The sequence below is a fragment of the Thamnophis sirtalis genome, unplaced genomic scaffold (genome assembly GCF_051295495.1).
Source record: "Thamnophis sirtalis isolate CommonGarterSnake01/CBP01778 unplaced genomic scaffold, rThaSir2_p1.2 scaffold_8, whole genome shotgun sequence".
NCBI lineage: Eukaryota > Metazoa > Chordata > Lepidosauria > Squamata > Natricidae > Thamnophis > Thamnophis sirtalis.
Window position 1 is genome coordinate 12,805,996 of NW_028261388.1, and position 16,762 is coordinate 12,822,757.

At 42.3% G+C, this 16,762-nt stretch overlaps 1 protein-coding gene across 1 annotated transcript in view; it reads right to left on the minus strand.

Moving 5' to 3' along the window:
- Positions 1–9,706: 9,706 nt before the first annotated feature.
- MAML2 (mastermind like transcriptional coactivator 2) overlaps positions 9,707–16,762 on the minus strand; it is a 215,452-nt gene continuing 208,396 nt past the window's right edge. The window contains exon 5 of the mRNA XM_087721120.1: positions 9,707–10,949. Within this exon, the coding sequence (XP_087577246.1) occupies positions 9,979–10,949 (971 nt within the window). The 3' untranslated portion in view covers positions 9,707–9,978. The remainder of the gene's footprint in view (positions 10,950–16,762) is intronic.

Sequence of the window (16,762 nt, forward strand, 5' to 3'; positions counted from 1 at the left end):
CGGGAGCGCGCCGCCTGGAGGGCTTGGGAGCGCGCGCGCCCGCCTCTCCGCTTCTTCTCGCTCTTAAGGAGCTGCCGGGCTGCGCGCGACACGCCTCGGACGGGCGGGGGGCTGGGCGAGGGGCTGGGAATGGGTCGGTCGTGTTGGATTCCCTTTGCCCTGTCCTAGCATCAACTGATCAATATTTATAGAGCTAGAGATTGAGAGCGGTAATAGGCAGGTAGGTAGAATATATACTAACTATCATCTATCAATCTATATCTCTGTCTTGGCCTGTCTATCTATCTATCTATCTATCTATCTATCTATCTATCTATCTATCTATCTATCTATCTATCTATCTATCTATCTATCTATCTATCTATCTATCTATCTATCTATCTATCATCTACCTACCTACCTACCTACCTACCTACCTACCTACCTACCTACCTACCTACCTACCTACTCTCTCTCTTTCTGTGTGTCATCTGTATCTATATCTATCTACTGTATTTCTCTCTGTGTATCTCTATCTATCCTATCTATCCTATCCTATCCTCTCTCTCTCTCTCTCTCTCTCTCTCTCTCTCTCTCATCTATCTATCATATCTATCTATCTATCTATCTATCTATCTATCTATCTATCTATCTATCTATCATCTATCTATCTATCTATCATCTCTATCTATCTATCTATCTATCTATCTATCTATCTATCTATCTATCTATCTATCTAATCTATCTATCTATCTATCTATCTATCTATCTATCTATCTATCTATCTATCTATCTATCTATCATCTATCTATCTATCATATCTATCTATCTATCTATCTATCTATCTATCTATCTATCTATCTATCAATCATCTATCTACGTACCTACGTACCTACCTACCTACCTACCTACCTACCTACCTACCTACCTACCTTCTATCTCTTTATCTATCTATCTCTGTGTCATCTGTATCTATAGCTATCTACCGTCTCTCTCTCTCCTCTCTCTCGTCTGTCTGACTATCTATTTGTCTGTCTGTCTATCTATCTATCTATCTATCTATCTATCTATCTATCTATCTATCTATCTATCTATCTATCTATCTATCTATCTCTACATCTATCTGAAAAAGAGAATGACAAATTTTAATTATTGTATTTTTCAGAGTATAAGACGCACCTTTTCCCCTCAAAAAAGAGGCTGAAAATCTGGGTGCGTCTTATACACTGAAAACAGCATTTTTGGCCTCCCGAAACCCTGCCCCCTTCACCAAAATGGCTGTGCATAACCTCTAGGAGGCTTTCACAGTGTCCTTGGCAGCTGGGAAGAGCAGAAATGAGCAAAAATAGGCCCTTTTTTGCTCAATTTTGCTCCACTAGCCCCCAGGAGCATTCTATAAGCCTCTTAAAGACTATGCATGCCATTGTTTAAAAAAAACAGGCCCGTTTTTGCAAAAAATGGGCTGTTTTTTGCTCATTTTTGGGCTCTCCCACCCCCCCCCCAGGAGCACTCTCCAAGCCTCCTAAAGGCTATTCATGCCCTTTTGGGGGGGGGGAAGGGCCCGTTTTTGCGAAAAACAGGTTGTTTTGGGGAGGTCTGCATAGTGCAAAAACTTTTTTTAAAAAAAATTTCCTTCTTCAAAACTTTGGTGCGTCTTATACTCCAGTGCGTCTTATACTCCGAAAAATACAGTATATATAAAATTTCAAATTGGCAAAATCTTATATGAATGCATAGAATCTTCTCCAGATTTGTTTTTTTTAAAGCAGACAAGGCTTAGACTAGATCAGGGGTAGTCAACCTTTTTATACCTACCGTCCACTTTTGTATCTCTGTTAGTAATAAAATTTTCTAACCGCCCACCGGTTCCACAGTAATGGTGATTTTATGAAAACCTAATGAAAATAGTACCCGGTGCTCCAGGCAGGCACTGGTACGTCCGTAGCGGGGCGTACCACCTGCAACCCACCACTGATGTGATTCCCCCTTTTCTGTTCAGGAACTCAAGCCATGTGATCCTGTCCATCTTTAAACCATTTTCCCAAGCAGCCATCTTTTTTTCCAATGTCTTTTCCCCCACTTGGAGCTGAACTCAGATGGACATTTCTTCCAACAAATCTTCACATAAATTACAATAGCACGATTGTATTGCTTTTCGCTTCTCCTTGCTAAGTTTGGAAAATGTCTGTATCAGAATGCGAACCTGCAGAGTTGTAACCACTCTTGCAGCCGAAACAATTTCAATTGTTCAATTATTAATCGCAGGGCCATTTTTCCGAGATGGGTTTTGTTAGAAATCAAATCAATAAATCAATAAATTATTCACATGTTGCCACAATATTCTAATAACGAAGGTTGACAGCTCCTTAAGAACAAACACATTTTGTTCTGGATTTTTTTTTTAATGCAACTGATAAAGTGAATTTTACTAATCAAGTAGAAGATGGTAAAATTGTGATGCAAAAAAAAGAGAAAAAAATGGATGCAATTTTGCCAGAACTGATTATTAACATGGCTAGGCCTTGGAAAGCTGTTATCTAACTCAAGGTAATTTTGAGAATGCTGTTCATGTGACCAATCAGAGAGAGTTTCCTGTTTCCTGGTATTAATCCGCTGCAGTGGTGGGTTCCTATTGGTTCGGACTGATTTGGCCGAACCAGTAGTGGTTTGGCGGCCTGGGTCACTGGAACCGGCAGGGACCCATGCCTACCACGCTGCCGAACTGGTATTCTGGACAGCGCCACAAACACCGCCATCTTGTTTTTTTGCTTCCGCACATGTGCAGAGCAATTTTTATTGCACTGTGCATGCGCGCAGCGCGCGGCCATGAGGTAATCGGCAGAATCCTCTGTATTGTGGAACAGGAAAAAGAGGATCTTATAGGACAAGAAATTCTAAATTGATCATAGCCTTGAAAATGCTGGGGTTTGTTTTTGAATCCCACTTTCCCCCAAGTTTATTTTTTTTAAAAGCAACACCGGGAAAAAAACAACCATTAAAACATGTACCATTATGAACAAAACTAGAAAAGTAATGTTTCATTTATTTACAGAAGCTGTTAGGCTTAGAGTGGTTAAGGCACCAGGGCTAGAAAGTGGGAGGCTCTGAGTTCAAGTCCCAATTTAGTCATGAAACCAGCTAGGGCCAGTCACTCCCTCTGAAACCGTTGGAAGGAATGTCCTTCTGGGTTCAGTTCCAAGTGGGGGAAAAGACACTGGAAACATGGAGGCTCCTTGGAAAGATGGTTTAATGGTGGACAGGACCACGTGGCTTGAGGTCCTGAGAAAAAAAGGTGATCACATGCTTCCAGATGTTGCGTGAGGGAAAAAAGGGCTGAGGTGCTGAGAGTTCCTGGTTTTATGCCCTGTCTGGCCTTTGATCTTGATCTTGAATTCTGATTGATTGTCAGACTCCCATGGGGCCATGCAGGAGCAGCTCTGTAGGCTGTTCTTTGAGTCCAAGTTTGATTGAGCATCGCTTCTTCCCAAGACCTCTGTGGTCAGATGGGTGGAAGGCGAATCCCACCTTTGTTATGTAGAGTAGACCAGCCCAAGCCCCCAATGGCCCCCATTGACAAAGGTGGGGGCAGCTGAGTTTCTGCCTCTCTTGAGTTTCTACTTCTCTTTTTAGGGGAAATATACTGCCTTTTTAATATTTAATTCTTCTAGGAGAGGGGCGAGTGGTAACCTCCTACAAAACCAACCCACCTCACACGATTGTTATTGTGGGAGGGGGGGGGAGAAGGAGGAGGAAGGTATATATATTGGTTGACCTGAGTATTTATAAAATTAATAAAAACAGGATGCAAATGAATTAATAAATAAAATCTGTTCTGGGATAATTCCCTAATGTGGGCTCTTTGAAATTGGAGAACATAAAAGGAAGATGGAGCATACTGGAAGAAATTGTGGAATCCAGGCCTCCTTCACGGCCTACAATTAGGGGCAAACAATGTGACTTTTGGAGACAACATAGATCATTCCACTGTTTATGGAATCTTTGGGAACGAACCGAACATTATATAGATATAATACAAACCTTTGCTGCTGTGTATTTACAGGCAGCACAATATCCATTTCCTCATGAGTGGGTTGCTGCCGGCAATAATGCCGTTTCAGCATGCAAAACATTTTGCGCCTGCAGGCATGCTTCACTTGTTCACATGCGCATTTGCATCTAAAAAGATTTGTGCATGTGCAAAATGTTAGAAAAGGGGAAAAAATACATTTCTGCAGTGAAAAGTGTTCTGCGCATACGCAGAACCGAAAATCAAGATGGTGCCACTCGGGGAGAACTGGTTCGAGGGCGTGGCAGGCCTGGGTCGCTGCCAGTTCTAGCGATCCAGACCGCCAAGTTACAACCGGTTCGGTTGAATCAGTCTGAATCGGTAGCAACCCACCTCTGGATTTCCTCCTGTAGCTGCTCATCTTTCTTCATCGGAAATATTTTATGGAGCATTTTAATAGAAGGTCAGAATCAAGGTGCCCTTGCTGTTCGCCCTCCACCTCTTTCTGTTTCCTGGTTCCTTCCATTTTCCAAATATTTTTTGGGGGAAAGAAATATTTCATGTCAGAATCATGGACCTTGATCAAAGGTGGTATTCAGCCGGTTTGGACCAGTTCACCCCAACTGGTAGTGGACATTACGGGTGAGCCTGCCAACCCATCCCGGCTCTATGCCATCCTATTTACGGACGTTTTCAAGCCGCGCATGGATGCAAGCTGTACGTGTGATCAAAGCGCATGCATGGAAGGCAGAGAGCATGTGTGGATGTGCGCGCTCACATTTGCAAACCAGTAGGGAAAGTAAGTGAATACCATCCCTGGCTTTGATCCACTGTGCAATAGCTTTTATTGTTCTCTTTCTTATTCTCACCAGGAAAAAAAATACTATGTAAGTGGATCTATTCTAGGGATGTGGAAATAGCCAGATTTAGAGGGATATAGATTTCACATCAAAGTCGAAGAGAGTATGCTGAAGCCAGAATTTATGCAGTGCTGAAGGAAGGCATCAAGCCAGAAACTGAGAGAACATGAGTTTTAGTCTGGTCTTGGGTACAAAGCCAGCTGAGTGACCTTGGACCAGGGGTGAAATCCAGCAGGTTCTGGAGAACCGGTAGCGGAAATTTTGTGTAGTTTGGAGAACTGGCAAATGCCACCTCTGGCTGGCCCCACAGTGGGGTAGGAATGGAGATTTTGCAGTATCCTTCCCTTGCCACGCCCACCACGCCACGCCCACAGAACTGGTAGTAAAAAAAATTGAATTTCACCACTGCCTTGTCCATTCACTGTCTCTCAACTGTAGGAAAGGGGCAACGGCAAACCACTTCTAAAAATCTTGCCAAGAAAAATGCAAGGACTTGTCTAGGCAATCTCCAAGAATCGAACACAATTGTACAGAAGAAAAAAATGTATCCATTCATCCAAATTAGAATACAAATGTTTTCTAAAATTTTTAGACTCCAACAAAAGCGTTGACCTATATCGATTACAAATCAAATCAGCAATCTTCTCTTTATTGGCCAGATTATTAAATAGGAAGCTTTCTTAGATGTCAGATTGGGGTGTTCATCTCAACAAGAATTGTGCACTCCAGCCTTCTTTCTCCCTGTTTGGTATCAAGACATTTTGCTGCCAGAGATAGAAAATCAGTCCTGTCAAAGTCAGGGTGGACAAATTATTCTAAATAAAGTAGTATCTCCTTTTAGCCAGGCTTAGCTAACTCCTTCGTAAAGATGTGGGGCTTCTTGGCAAAAATACAGAAACGATTTTCCCTTGCTTTTTTCTGGGATAATTTTTCGATTTCTTGATATTATTTACAGTCCTGTGGTTGCTTAGCAGTTTTCTATCCAAGTGCTAACCAAGTCCAACTTTAGCTGCCAGTCTATTTAGCAGTCTATATAAGTGCTATTCTTGCTATGTAGACTAAAGTTTGGAGTACTGTAATACAAATTCTCCTGAACATCTTATCTTTTCTGATTTTCTAGCAATAAAATATAGTAACGTGGATCATTATCATCATCACCACAGTGGCGCAGTGGTTAGAGTGCAGTACTGCAGGCTCTTTCTGCTGACTGCCTGCAATTTGGCAGTTCAAATCTCACCAGGCTCAAGGTTAACTCAGCCTTCCATCCTTCCGAGATGGGTAAAGTGAGGACCCAGATTGTTGGGGGCAACATGAGGACTCTGTAAACCGCTTAGAGAAGGCTGTAAAGCACTGTAAAGCGGCATGTAAGTCTAAGTACTATTGCTATTGTGGTTGACATCATCTGTAATGAATAACTGGCTGTTCTGACCAGTTCTAAAGAACCGGTAGCGGAAATTTTGAGTAGTTCAGAGAACAGGTAAATACCACCTCTGACTGGCCCCATCCCCATCTATTCTCTGCCTCCCGAGTCCCAGCTGATCGGGAGGAAATGGGGATTTTGCAGTAACCTTCCCCTGGAGTGGGGAGGGAATGGAGATTTTACAGTATCCTTCCCCTGCTATGCCCACCAAGCCACACCCACAAAAGTGGTAGTAAAAAAAATTGAATCCCACCACTGGTGCAAAACGCATTTGGAACGATGCCTTTTTTAGATTTAAGAGAGCTGATGTTTCTTCTAAAAAGCTGTCTTCAACCTGGAGATGGAATTCAGCAATATCCTTAGTTAACATGACGTAATGAATTATATGAAATCAGATTTGAGATTTTAGGACAAAGCCATACATGTAGGGTCCTCAATTCTTTTATTTAAACTTCTCTTCCTGTCTCCTTATATAAGCTTCTGCATATATCTCGGGATGGAAAAATGTAAATCGTATCGTACAATTCCCCTCGCCCCATACATTGTATATTCAAATACGAAAGGAATTTTTTTTAAAATCTCCTTTGCAGTATAAAATACAAAGTTTGGACAATACATTTTTATTCCACATGTGTATAAATATAACCCAAAGAATATGATTTTAGTATTCCTACCAAAATATTACATTTTTTTTGTACAAAAGTTTACAAAAAACTTTTCTCTATATTTACAGCCCAATATTGAAAGGAACTCCTGATCCAATAATTGAAAAGATAAGCGTAGTACATTTAACTGTAATGGTAAAAAGAAGATACATGGTTATAACAAGATGCAGGGTTTATTTTTTTCTTCTTCTTGTTTTAAAATCAAAATATTCCCAGCTTTTTTTCTCCAGCGTTGGGTCACAAAGGTGCAACCTAGAGTTAACTGTTCAAAGGCATGGGATTTTAAAATAAACAGAGGTTGTACAACGATTGGTCTCTTTTACAACTTTGGTTTATGGAACTGCGGATCGGGAATTGTAAGATTTTATAAATCCAATAATGGGTGGAAACTAATCGACGAGAGCAGCAACTTAGAACTAAGGAGAAATTTCCTGACAGAACAATTAATCAGCGGAACAGCTTGCCTCCAGAAGTTATAAACGCTTCAACACTGGAAGTTTTTAAGAAGAGACTGGATAACCATTTTGTCTGAAATGGTATAGGGTGTTCTGCCTAAGCAGGGGGTTGGACTAGAAGACCTCCAAGGTCCCTTCCAACTCTGTTATTCTGTAGTCTACTTCTATATTCTAATGACCAGGAACAGCATCTGAAATCCTTAGATGACCAACCTCATCAGAACTGCAAGCTGCTCGTGATTTCAGTTTCCCCACAGTGGTATGCTTCAGATGTATTAGGACTGAAATTTGCAAAATTGTCATTGCAAATATGCTGGCTAGAAAGTGTCGTAGACTCAATCCACCTGGAGAGTATAAGATCAGGATGCCTGTAGATTCTCAAGAGTATCCTGAGCAGGGTAACGTAGAGAATCCAAGATGACAAAGTATTCCAGAATGTACAATCCCTGCTTGCCATTGTCAGGGGAAGAGCTTAGATCTCACTTAATATTGTGCTGTTTATAAATGAAAAGTAATAGCTATTTAAAAAAAACAAAAACAAACCTTGAATTTGAACAATGAACTGTTTAAATAGCTATCTTAAAAGCGGTGATTGGCTGATTGTAGTGTGTGCTCAAATAATTAAACCACCATATTTGATGGATCTACCGTTAGATATCCTTTGAGCCTATGTAGGTAATTTCTGCAGAGGTCCCTGCCTCATGGATCCTCATCCTTATTCATAATATGTTACTGATGCGTAAAATAAAACTGGATTGTTTTTACATTGTTTTGAATGCTATAATCTGCATTCTGGGCACGGGGCTTATTTCTGGGGGAGGGCTTATTTTAGCACATGCGCTCAAAAGCCTGATCGGGCTTCTTATCCAGGGAGGTCTTATTTTCAGAGAAACAGGGTAGCAGAACTGAAAGCTATAGAGAGGAGAAGGAAGCTTATGAAATTGTAAGAGGCTGGACATGCTGGTTATTTCTATTCAAAACAGATCCTGAATTGAAAGTTTCTACTTTTCTTGAGTTTGGTACTCCATATTCTGTAGATTCTCCCATAAGGAGGGATATTAGGAAGAAAGTGGGTAGGAAGCCACTTATGGGGCAAACTATCTGCATACTGCCTTGTTTATTCCACCTAATTCTATAGATTTATTTCCAAGAAAATGGACAGAAAGCCGCCATTTTAAGAAGTACTAGGAACTCTAGAGATTTAGGAAGCTGCCATGTGTGCCAAGGACTTTCAGATTGTGGGATCACTCTTTTTCATCCCACACTAAATGCTGTGTTTCCCTGAAAATAAGACATAGCAGTTAGCAATAGAAGTTAGACTTATATACCGCTTCATAGGGCTTTCAGCCCTCTCTAAGCGGTTTACAGAGTCAGCATATCGCCCCCACAGTCTGGGTCCTCATTTCACCCACCTCGGAAGGATGGAAGGCTGAGTCAACCTTGAGCTGGTGAGATTTGAGCCGCTGAACTGCAGATAACAGTCAGCTGAAGTGGCCTGCAGTACTGCACCCTAACCACTGCGCCACCTCGGGGTCTTATTTTCTTTAGATCCTTGATATAAATACTTGGCCTTATTTTCAGGGAGGTCTTATTATTTTTGAGGTGCAGGAGGCGGCGAGCGTGGCCACCTCACGCCTGCTGCTGTGTTGCAATATTTTCGGGGAGGGCTTATTTTAGCACATGCGCTCAAAAGCCCGATTGGACTTATTATATGGGGAGGCCTTATTTTCAGGGAAACAAGGTGGAACCTGGGATGTTTGATACGCATATATGGGTTCTATCAATAAACTTATATTTCTTGCCACACGGATTCCCTCTACAAAGTGTTCATCTGCATCCATAATTTTGATGTACTCCGGATGTCCTGACTGACAGTTCTCACGATGCAATGTTTCATTGCCACTGAATGAAAGCGATAGGGATTCTAATCAAAGCTACTAGAACCTCCAAGATTAGGGAAGACTTTTGCTAAGATGAGTTGGGTGTTGTTGTTGTCGTTTTTTGTTTACTGTTTATTTTTCCCAGCCAGATTTCTATTTGTACACACATACACACGGATACACATGAGAAATCATTAGTGGATGCCAGCGGTATATTTTCGATGCAGTGCATATTCCTGGTTCGCTCCTTTGTGTAATAGATGCAAATATTAGCTTACATATTTAGGATTTGTCTAGATCAGTGTTTCCCAACCTTGTCAACTTGAAGATGTCTGGACTTCAACTCCCAGAATTCCCCAGCCAGCATTCGCTGGCTGGGGAATTCTGGGAGTTGAAGTCCGGACATCTTCAAGTTGACAAGGTTGGGAAACACTGGTCTAGATGATGAGCAGCCATTTCTCCGACTTCCCTTCTCAATCAGAACCATTGTGTTTGGAAGCTACAGATCCATACTTAACCATTTTTAGCATACTTGATAAATGGGGCAAGCTATGTTTAAGCATGGTTGCATTAATATATATTTTTAAGGTTGGATCCAGCAGCCCACTGTTTTGCTCCCCCTCCCCTAACTTTTGTCTTCTACAAACCGAAGACTGATATCCTGACTTTTCAGTCTTAAAACAAACACCGGGAGTTCATCACTGCTAGCTGGCTCAGGAATGGCCTCCTAATATCTCATCAAGGTTGATGTCTTTCATCCAATCATCATTATTAGGCTCTGTTTTCAACAAAGAATCAATGAAGTCCGGGTCGCTGTTGAGCGCGGGCCCAATGTTATCCGCTTGCTGGTTCAGAAAATCAAACGCCAGGTCGCTGGAGTGATCTGTCCCTTGAAAAGCCCTGGTGGGCATTTGGGTAGCGCTCGATGAGAACTGGTTGGATGACAAAGGGTGGGGTTGTGTCATCCCCACCCTGGGTGGATTTAAGTGGGCCACAACCTCCGCCTGCAACTGAGTAGGCATTGCGCTCTGGGGTTTGGGTGGCCCACCCCCTTGTCCATTTAGACTTGGGTTCATTTGGCTCGTGGGGGTTCTCATCTGGAGGGCGCCCAGCTGGTTAGGTGGCACCATGGCCCGTTGAGGGAACTGCTGAAGGGCAGTGGTGCGCTGTAGCGGCTGGTTGGTGTAGGAGCTTCCGGTGGAGAATGGGGACCCCGAAGCCCTCTGTGTTTCCTGTTGCTTCGATCCTGCTTCTGAAGAAACCCAGTTCTGAGCTGCAGCGTTTGAACTGACCATCACGTTTGAAGGCCTTTGTGTCGAAGTCCCCTGGTTTAAGCTGAGCTTCCCTTGCTGGGAGTTAACTCCCAAGCCATTGTCAAAGGTTGTCATGTTGTTGCCTTGCCCAGGTGGTGCTGGCCGAGACGCCGCGGGATTGTTTTGACCGGTAACAATTGGGTTTAGATTTCTATGCTGGGCAACCTGGCTTACTCCTGACGGGGCCACATTATAAGCGTTTGCTTGGCTGCAGGGAATGTAGCAGCTGACATGGTGGCCTGCTGGGAGAGAAGACATTCTGGTTCCATGAGTCGTGGACAAGAGATTGGGTTGCTGCGGCAAAATGTTAGGCGTGGAAATGGGACTGGAGAAACAAAGGTTGGAGTTGATGCTCACAGCTGGTGATCCACCTAGGAGAAGAACAAAGATATAAAAACCCATCATCCATCTGCAGGCCTAAACAAGACTCTGAAACCAAAGTACCCAATCGGATCAGTTACAGGGGTGGGATTCTACCAGTTCAGCCCGGTTTGGGGGAACCGGTAGCTCCGAAGATCAGCTGAGAGCAAACCGGTTCATTCCGATCTTCAGGTGGGCCCGCCCACATACTGTATGTGCTAGTCGTTCCCGACTCTAGGAGGCAGTGCTCATTTCTGTGTCAAAGCCGAAGAGCCAACACTATCTGAAAACGTCTCTGTGGTCATGTGGCCCCCATGACTAAATGCCAAAGGCACAAGGAGTGCTGTTACCTTCCCACCAAAGGTGGTCCCTATTTTTCTACTTGCATTTTTACATGCTTTCGAACTGCTAGGTTGGCAGAAGCTGGGACAAGTAACAGGAGCTCACTCCATTATGCAGCGCTAGGGATTCGAACTGCTGAACTGCTGACCTTTCTGATGGACAAGCTCAGCGTCTTAGCCACTGAGCCTCGAGAGCTACCCTGCGTCCCTTAGTCCGATAGACTAAGTTAAAGTGGGGTTGGATAGTTTATGTTTCAGAATTTTTGAAAACCCAGCAGGTTGTATGAACTCAGCCATTATATTAAACCATGATTTGGTTTACTGCGGAATAGCATATTATGTCAACATTTATTAACTTATATTTAGGAAGGAGTGCAGCAAATGAATCAGGCTGATGAGTCAAAGAAATGACAGTGAATCTTCTATTGTTCCCTGACCCTTAGTAAACTGACACCAAGCTTGATTACAATCCAGTCTTAGTTAAGTGGCCAAACTGTTAAACTTCTCCTGGTTGATTTATGGAGGCACACATTTTAATTGTTTATATGTTTAACTAAAACATAAAGAACAGTTGCTGGAACTGGGTATGTCTAGTTTAATGAAAAGAAGGATTGGGGAGACATGATAGCAGTGTTCCAATATCTCAGGGGTTGCCACAAAGAAGAGGGAGTCAAACTATTCTCCGAAACACCTGAGGGTAGAACAAGAAGCAATGGGTGGAAACTAATCCAGGAGAGAAGCAACCTAGAACCGAAGAGAAATTTCCTGACAGTTAGAACAATTAATCAGTGGAACAACTTGCCTCCAGAAGTTGTGAATTCTCCAACACTGGAAGTTTCTAAGAAGAGGTTGGATAACCATTTGTCTGAAGTGGTGTAGGGTTTCCTGCCTAAGGAGAGGGTTGGACTAGAAGACCCCCAAGGTCCCTTCCAACTCTGTTATTCTATAGTCTACTTCTATATTCTAATGTGTTGAATTTTAAAGGGACGGCACTCTGAATGTGATACAATATTATGATTGAAAGATAATTAGTTCATAGAGCTTGCTATTTTGGACAATGACTGGCAGCCAGCCTTATGTGAAAGGTGAAAATGAGCAAGAAGAGGAAACAGTTGTTCTTTGGTTAAACACAACCTGTAAGTAAATAAGCATTTCCTTTGACTCTGATATGTAGGAGGAATTATGATCTCTGCATTCTACAGTAAGCCAAGCTGCATAAAGCTGGCTTCTGGCTTGTTTGTCATAGAGCAACTTATTTATGATATGACTGTGACTTTTAGTCATTAACAAGTTCTCATTTATGGGATTAGATATCTGGTGTTCTGACTGAGGCTTCCCAAGAGCATGAAACAAACTCCTTGTCCCAATAAAAACTCCTTTTATTAATTTACTGTGAATTCTGCTCATTCATATCCAGCAAAATCTTTCAAGGAAGGATTTACAGTCACAGATCTTATCTGGCTTGGAGAGCTGACAGGCCGATATCTGCAAAACTTGGCAAGGAGCCTCGGAGAGTCACGAACCAATTAAGCGAACTAATTGTCTCCTGTAAACTCCACTCCCCTTTTGCTCCTCTTTTATTTCCTCTGGGAGGGGCCATTCATCGTCCACCTTTGGTCTTACTCCCAAGTCGACCCCTGTTCTTTAGCTGTTCCCTTTGTCTGGCAACTCTGCGCATGTGTACAGTGGGAACAGGCTCCAGCTGTTCTTCTGCCTCACTAATGTCTGACTCTGAAGGCAGCTGATAACTGGCATACGGCTCTGGCCCCCTCTCTGCCTCTGACACAGAGCCCTCATCAGAACCTTCCCCATGTTCCTCCCCAACCTCCTCACTGTCCGAATCTGCTGCCAGGGCCAGGGCCACAACATCTGAAGAGTTGGGATTTATGGCTGTCCTTGACTTACACCCACCACTTAACTCCAAATTTATTTTGCTAAGTGAGACAGTTGTTAAGTGAGTTGTACTTTTATGACTTTTGCAGAAAAGTGACACAGCCTCCCTCTTTTGAACTGCTAAGTCCTCATCCTTTCCTGCTGGAGCCAGTTTGGTCCAGCTGTTAAAGGCGCAATGCTATTAAATGGCACTCCAGATGTTTTGGGATTGCACCCAAGGCGCCCTTCATTATTGGTACCCTCTGTCCTTACTTTGACCACAGTCATTCTACAGGTAGTCTTTGACTTACAACCACATTTGAGCCCAACACCTCTGTGGCTAAGTGAGACAGTTGTTAAATGGATTTTGCCCCATTTTACAAGCTTTCTTTCCTGAGTTGTTAGGTGAATCACTGCAGTTGTTAAGTTAGTAACCCGGTTGTTAAGTGAATCTGGCATCCCCATTGACTTTGCTTGTCAGAAGGTCGCAAAAGGGGGTCACATGACCCCAGGACACTGCAACTGACATAAATGCATGCGAAATGCCAAGTGTCTGAATTTTGATAAAGTGACCTATCATGGATGATGACTGAGGATGACTGAGAATCTCTACAGATTTTTAGCTATACAGATTGGGATGAATTCCCTTTGAATGGTGTAGGAATGGATTTCCAGAGAAAAAATGGCAGACTGCAGGAACCAGGAGCATCACTCAGGTGGCCCTGAGGACACAGATAAACCTCCAAGTGCTTCAAGGACCCTCTAAAAAGGATGCAAATGACCAGCTGCCTGCAAGGAATATAAATGCTTCCGTTCCCCACCATCCAGTCAGAGCTGAAGAAGCTTCTTGGATGAGAAGCGAACAAGAAAGTCCAGTTGATATCCAATATATAATGCTTCATATAATTACTGCTGCCAGAATCTCATTTGCCCAAAGCTGGGGGGGGGGGGAAGCATTCCCTCAAATGCAGAAATCGTAAAAAAGGTGCTAGAATGCCAGGAAATTAACAAACTAACGGTGGATCTAAGAGATAGAGAGGAAACAGAGTACTATAAGATATGGAACAGTTGGTATAACTAGCTCGAAAAGAGATGCAAAATCAATGCATAAGGAACACATAGTAAACACAATGAAAAGAGATGGCATATACTTAGAAAGCAATAGAGAGGGAAATGTATGTAGATGTATATATTGTAAAAATGAGAAAGCATGAAACAAATAGGAATATGTGTAAGATAATAGAATGGAAAATGGAAAACCCAAAATGAGAAAAAAGAAATACCAATAATAGAAAGCTGTAAAAGTATAATTGTGATTTTAATGTTTAGAAAATGTCAAATAAAAAAAAAACACTTTAAAAAAAAAGAAAGTCCAGTTGCCTCCTGAAAAAGCACCTTTGGGACAATGTGAAAGAAACTATGGAGTTTCTTATCGCCTGGATTACACATGTCATTAGCAATTAAGTCATGCAACCGGTGCTGAATTTGTACACCAAAGATCATTGAAACGAAGCAGATGTTCAGGACACACAACATTTATCTGTTGCAACAAAAAGACTCAAGGCAACTGAGGCATTTTCTAGATTAGCCAAGATGAACCATGTTGATTCAGACACAGATGGCCAATATACTATATTCTTTTGTAACAGCCGAAATTGCTTCAGAGGGTGCAGTGGTTGGGGACAATGGTTCTCTCTCTTAGTCCCAAGACAAAGTTTCCCTTTTTCTCTGAAGTGCTCACTATTTTTAGCTTCTTCATTCTCTCCCCTCCTTCTTTCTTTTTGTGCTGGTCTAATTTATACCAGATGGACAGAAATTTCATTCCAATTAGTGTTCAATGGAGAACATAACCAGACCTCAGATACCAAAAAAAACCCTGAGTGGTGCTGCCAATTTCTGATTAATGCCCAGGGTTGTGTCAATTTCTGATTAATGCCCAGGGTTGTGTCAGTTTCTGATTAATGGCCAGGATTATGTCAATTTCTGATTAATGGCCAGGGTTATGTCAATTTCTGATTAATGGCCAGGGTTGTGTCAATTTTTGATTAATGGCCAGGGTTGTGTCAGTTTCTGATTAATGGCCAGGGTTATGTCAATTTCTGATTAATGGCCAGGGTTATGTCAATTTCTGATTAATGGCCAGGGTTATGTCAATTTCTGATTAATGGCCAGGGTTATGTCAATTTCTGATTAATGACCAGGGTTATGTCAATTTCTGATTAATGGCCAGGGTTATGTCAATTTCTGATTAATGGCCAGGGTTATGTCAATTTCTGATTAATGGCCAGGGTTGTGTCAATTTCTGATTAACGGCCAGGGTTGTGTCAATTTCTGATTAACGGCCAGGGTTGTGTCAATTTCTGATTAATGGCCAGGGTTGTGTCAATTTCTGATTAACGGCCAGGGTTGTGTCAATTTCTAATTAACAGCCAGGATTGTGTCAATTTATGATTAACGGCCAGGGTTGTATCAATTTTGATTAATGGCCAGGACTGACAGTCCATCATGAAGAGAGAGGTGTCTGCTCTCTGAAAGTCAATTTTGACCAGTTGGGTAATTCTCTTTCATGAAGAAAATGCAGCCATCTTTTCTTTTGGATTTTTGGTCTGCCACACTTTCTATTATTCTACTATGCATTTTCTATTGTGGGAAAATGGGAGGGGGTGATTGTACAGCATTAGATGCGATGTAGCCACAACAAAATTCTTCCTAGAAAGCCATGGTCATCCTTTGTTTTTGCACCTCTGCACCTGACCGGAATTTGATGGGTGGAACTGTCAGTATGGGAGTGGAAGATTGGACAATGTGATGGACTGGTGGATGTGGGGGCAAGATCTTGAACTTTCAACTAGGTGGGGAAAACCGGGAAGCTTTCAGATTCGGGTTTTCCCAGATGTGTCAACATGGCTCTCTTAATAAATTGGAACTTTGAACAGTACTTTGCCTTGGACTCCAATTTACTTTTGGATGCTATGTGGAACCCTAACACAAAGTCTATCTATCTGTTTTAGGTGTCCTTTCTTCTAGGTGGATAGACACCAATGAATTTGAGTTTATGAAGATGCTTCTGATTCATTTATGCTTGCATCAAGGCTTATGCCTAAAATGCAATGCCTGAAAATAGAACATGAGACAGTCAGGCTCTGTTAGCCAATTCAGCCTTCTTTAACCTATTCAGAGACCCAAGAAACATGAGACTCACTTTAGATCTTCACCAAGTAAAATTTAAATGTTTGAAAGTTGAGGATGCATGAAGAATGTTTGAATCATCAGACAACTCATCACATGTTAGAACTGCTCTTCATTTTTTTTGGGGGGGGGGAAGCCGAAGCCCTTGATTTATCCAGCCACCAGGCAAATTCCAACAGAGTTAGATAGGCATCTTTAGACGTCCTCCGATTAAACAGATAGCAGACGTGGTGGGCTCAGAATCGTGAATTGACTTTTAAGCTGTTGGTGCAACTGCACCAATGCCGTACAATGATCACGGACACCGCAACAGTGGAGGGGAAAGGTCAGTGGAGGGCTCCCGAAAATCAATGTAGCTTCTGTGAAGGAAACTGAATGCTGGTTTGTTTGGGGTAGGGAGAAGGCCTCGGGGAAAGAAGTAA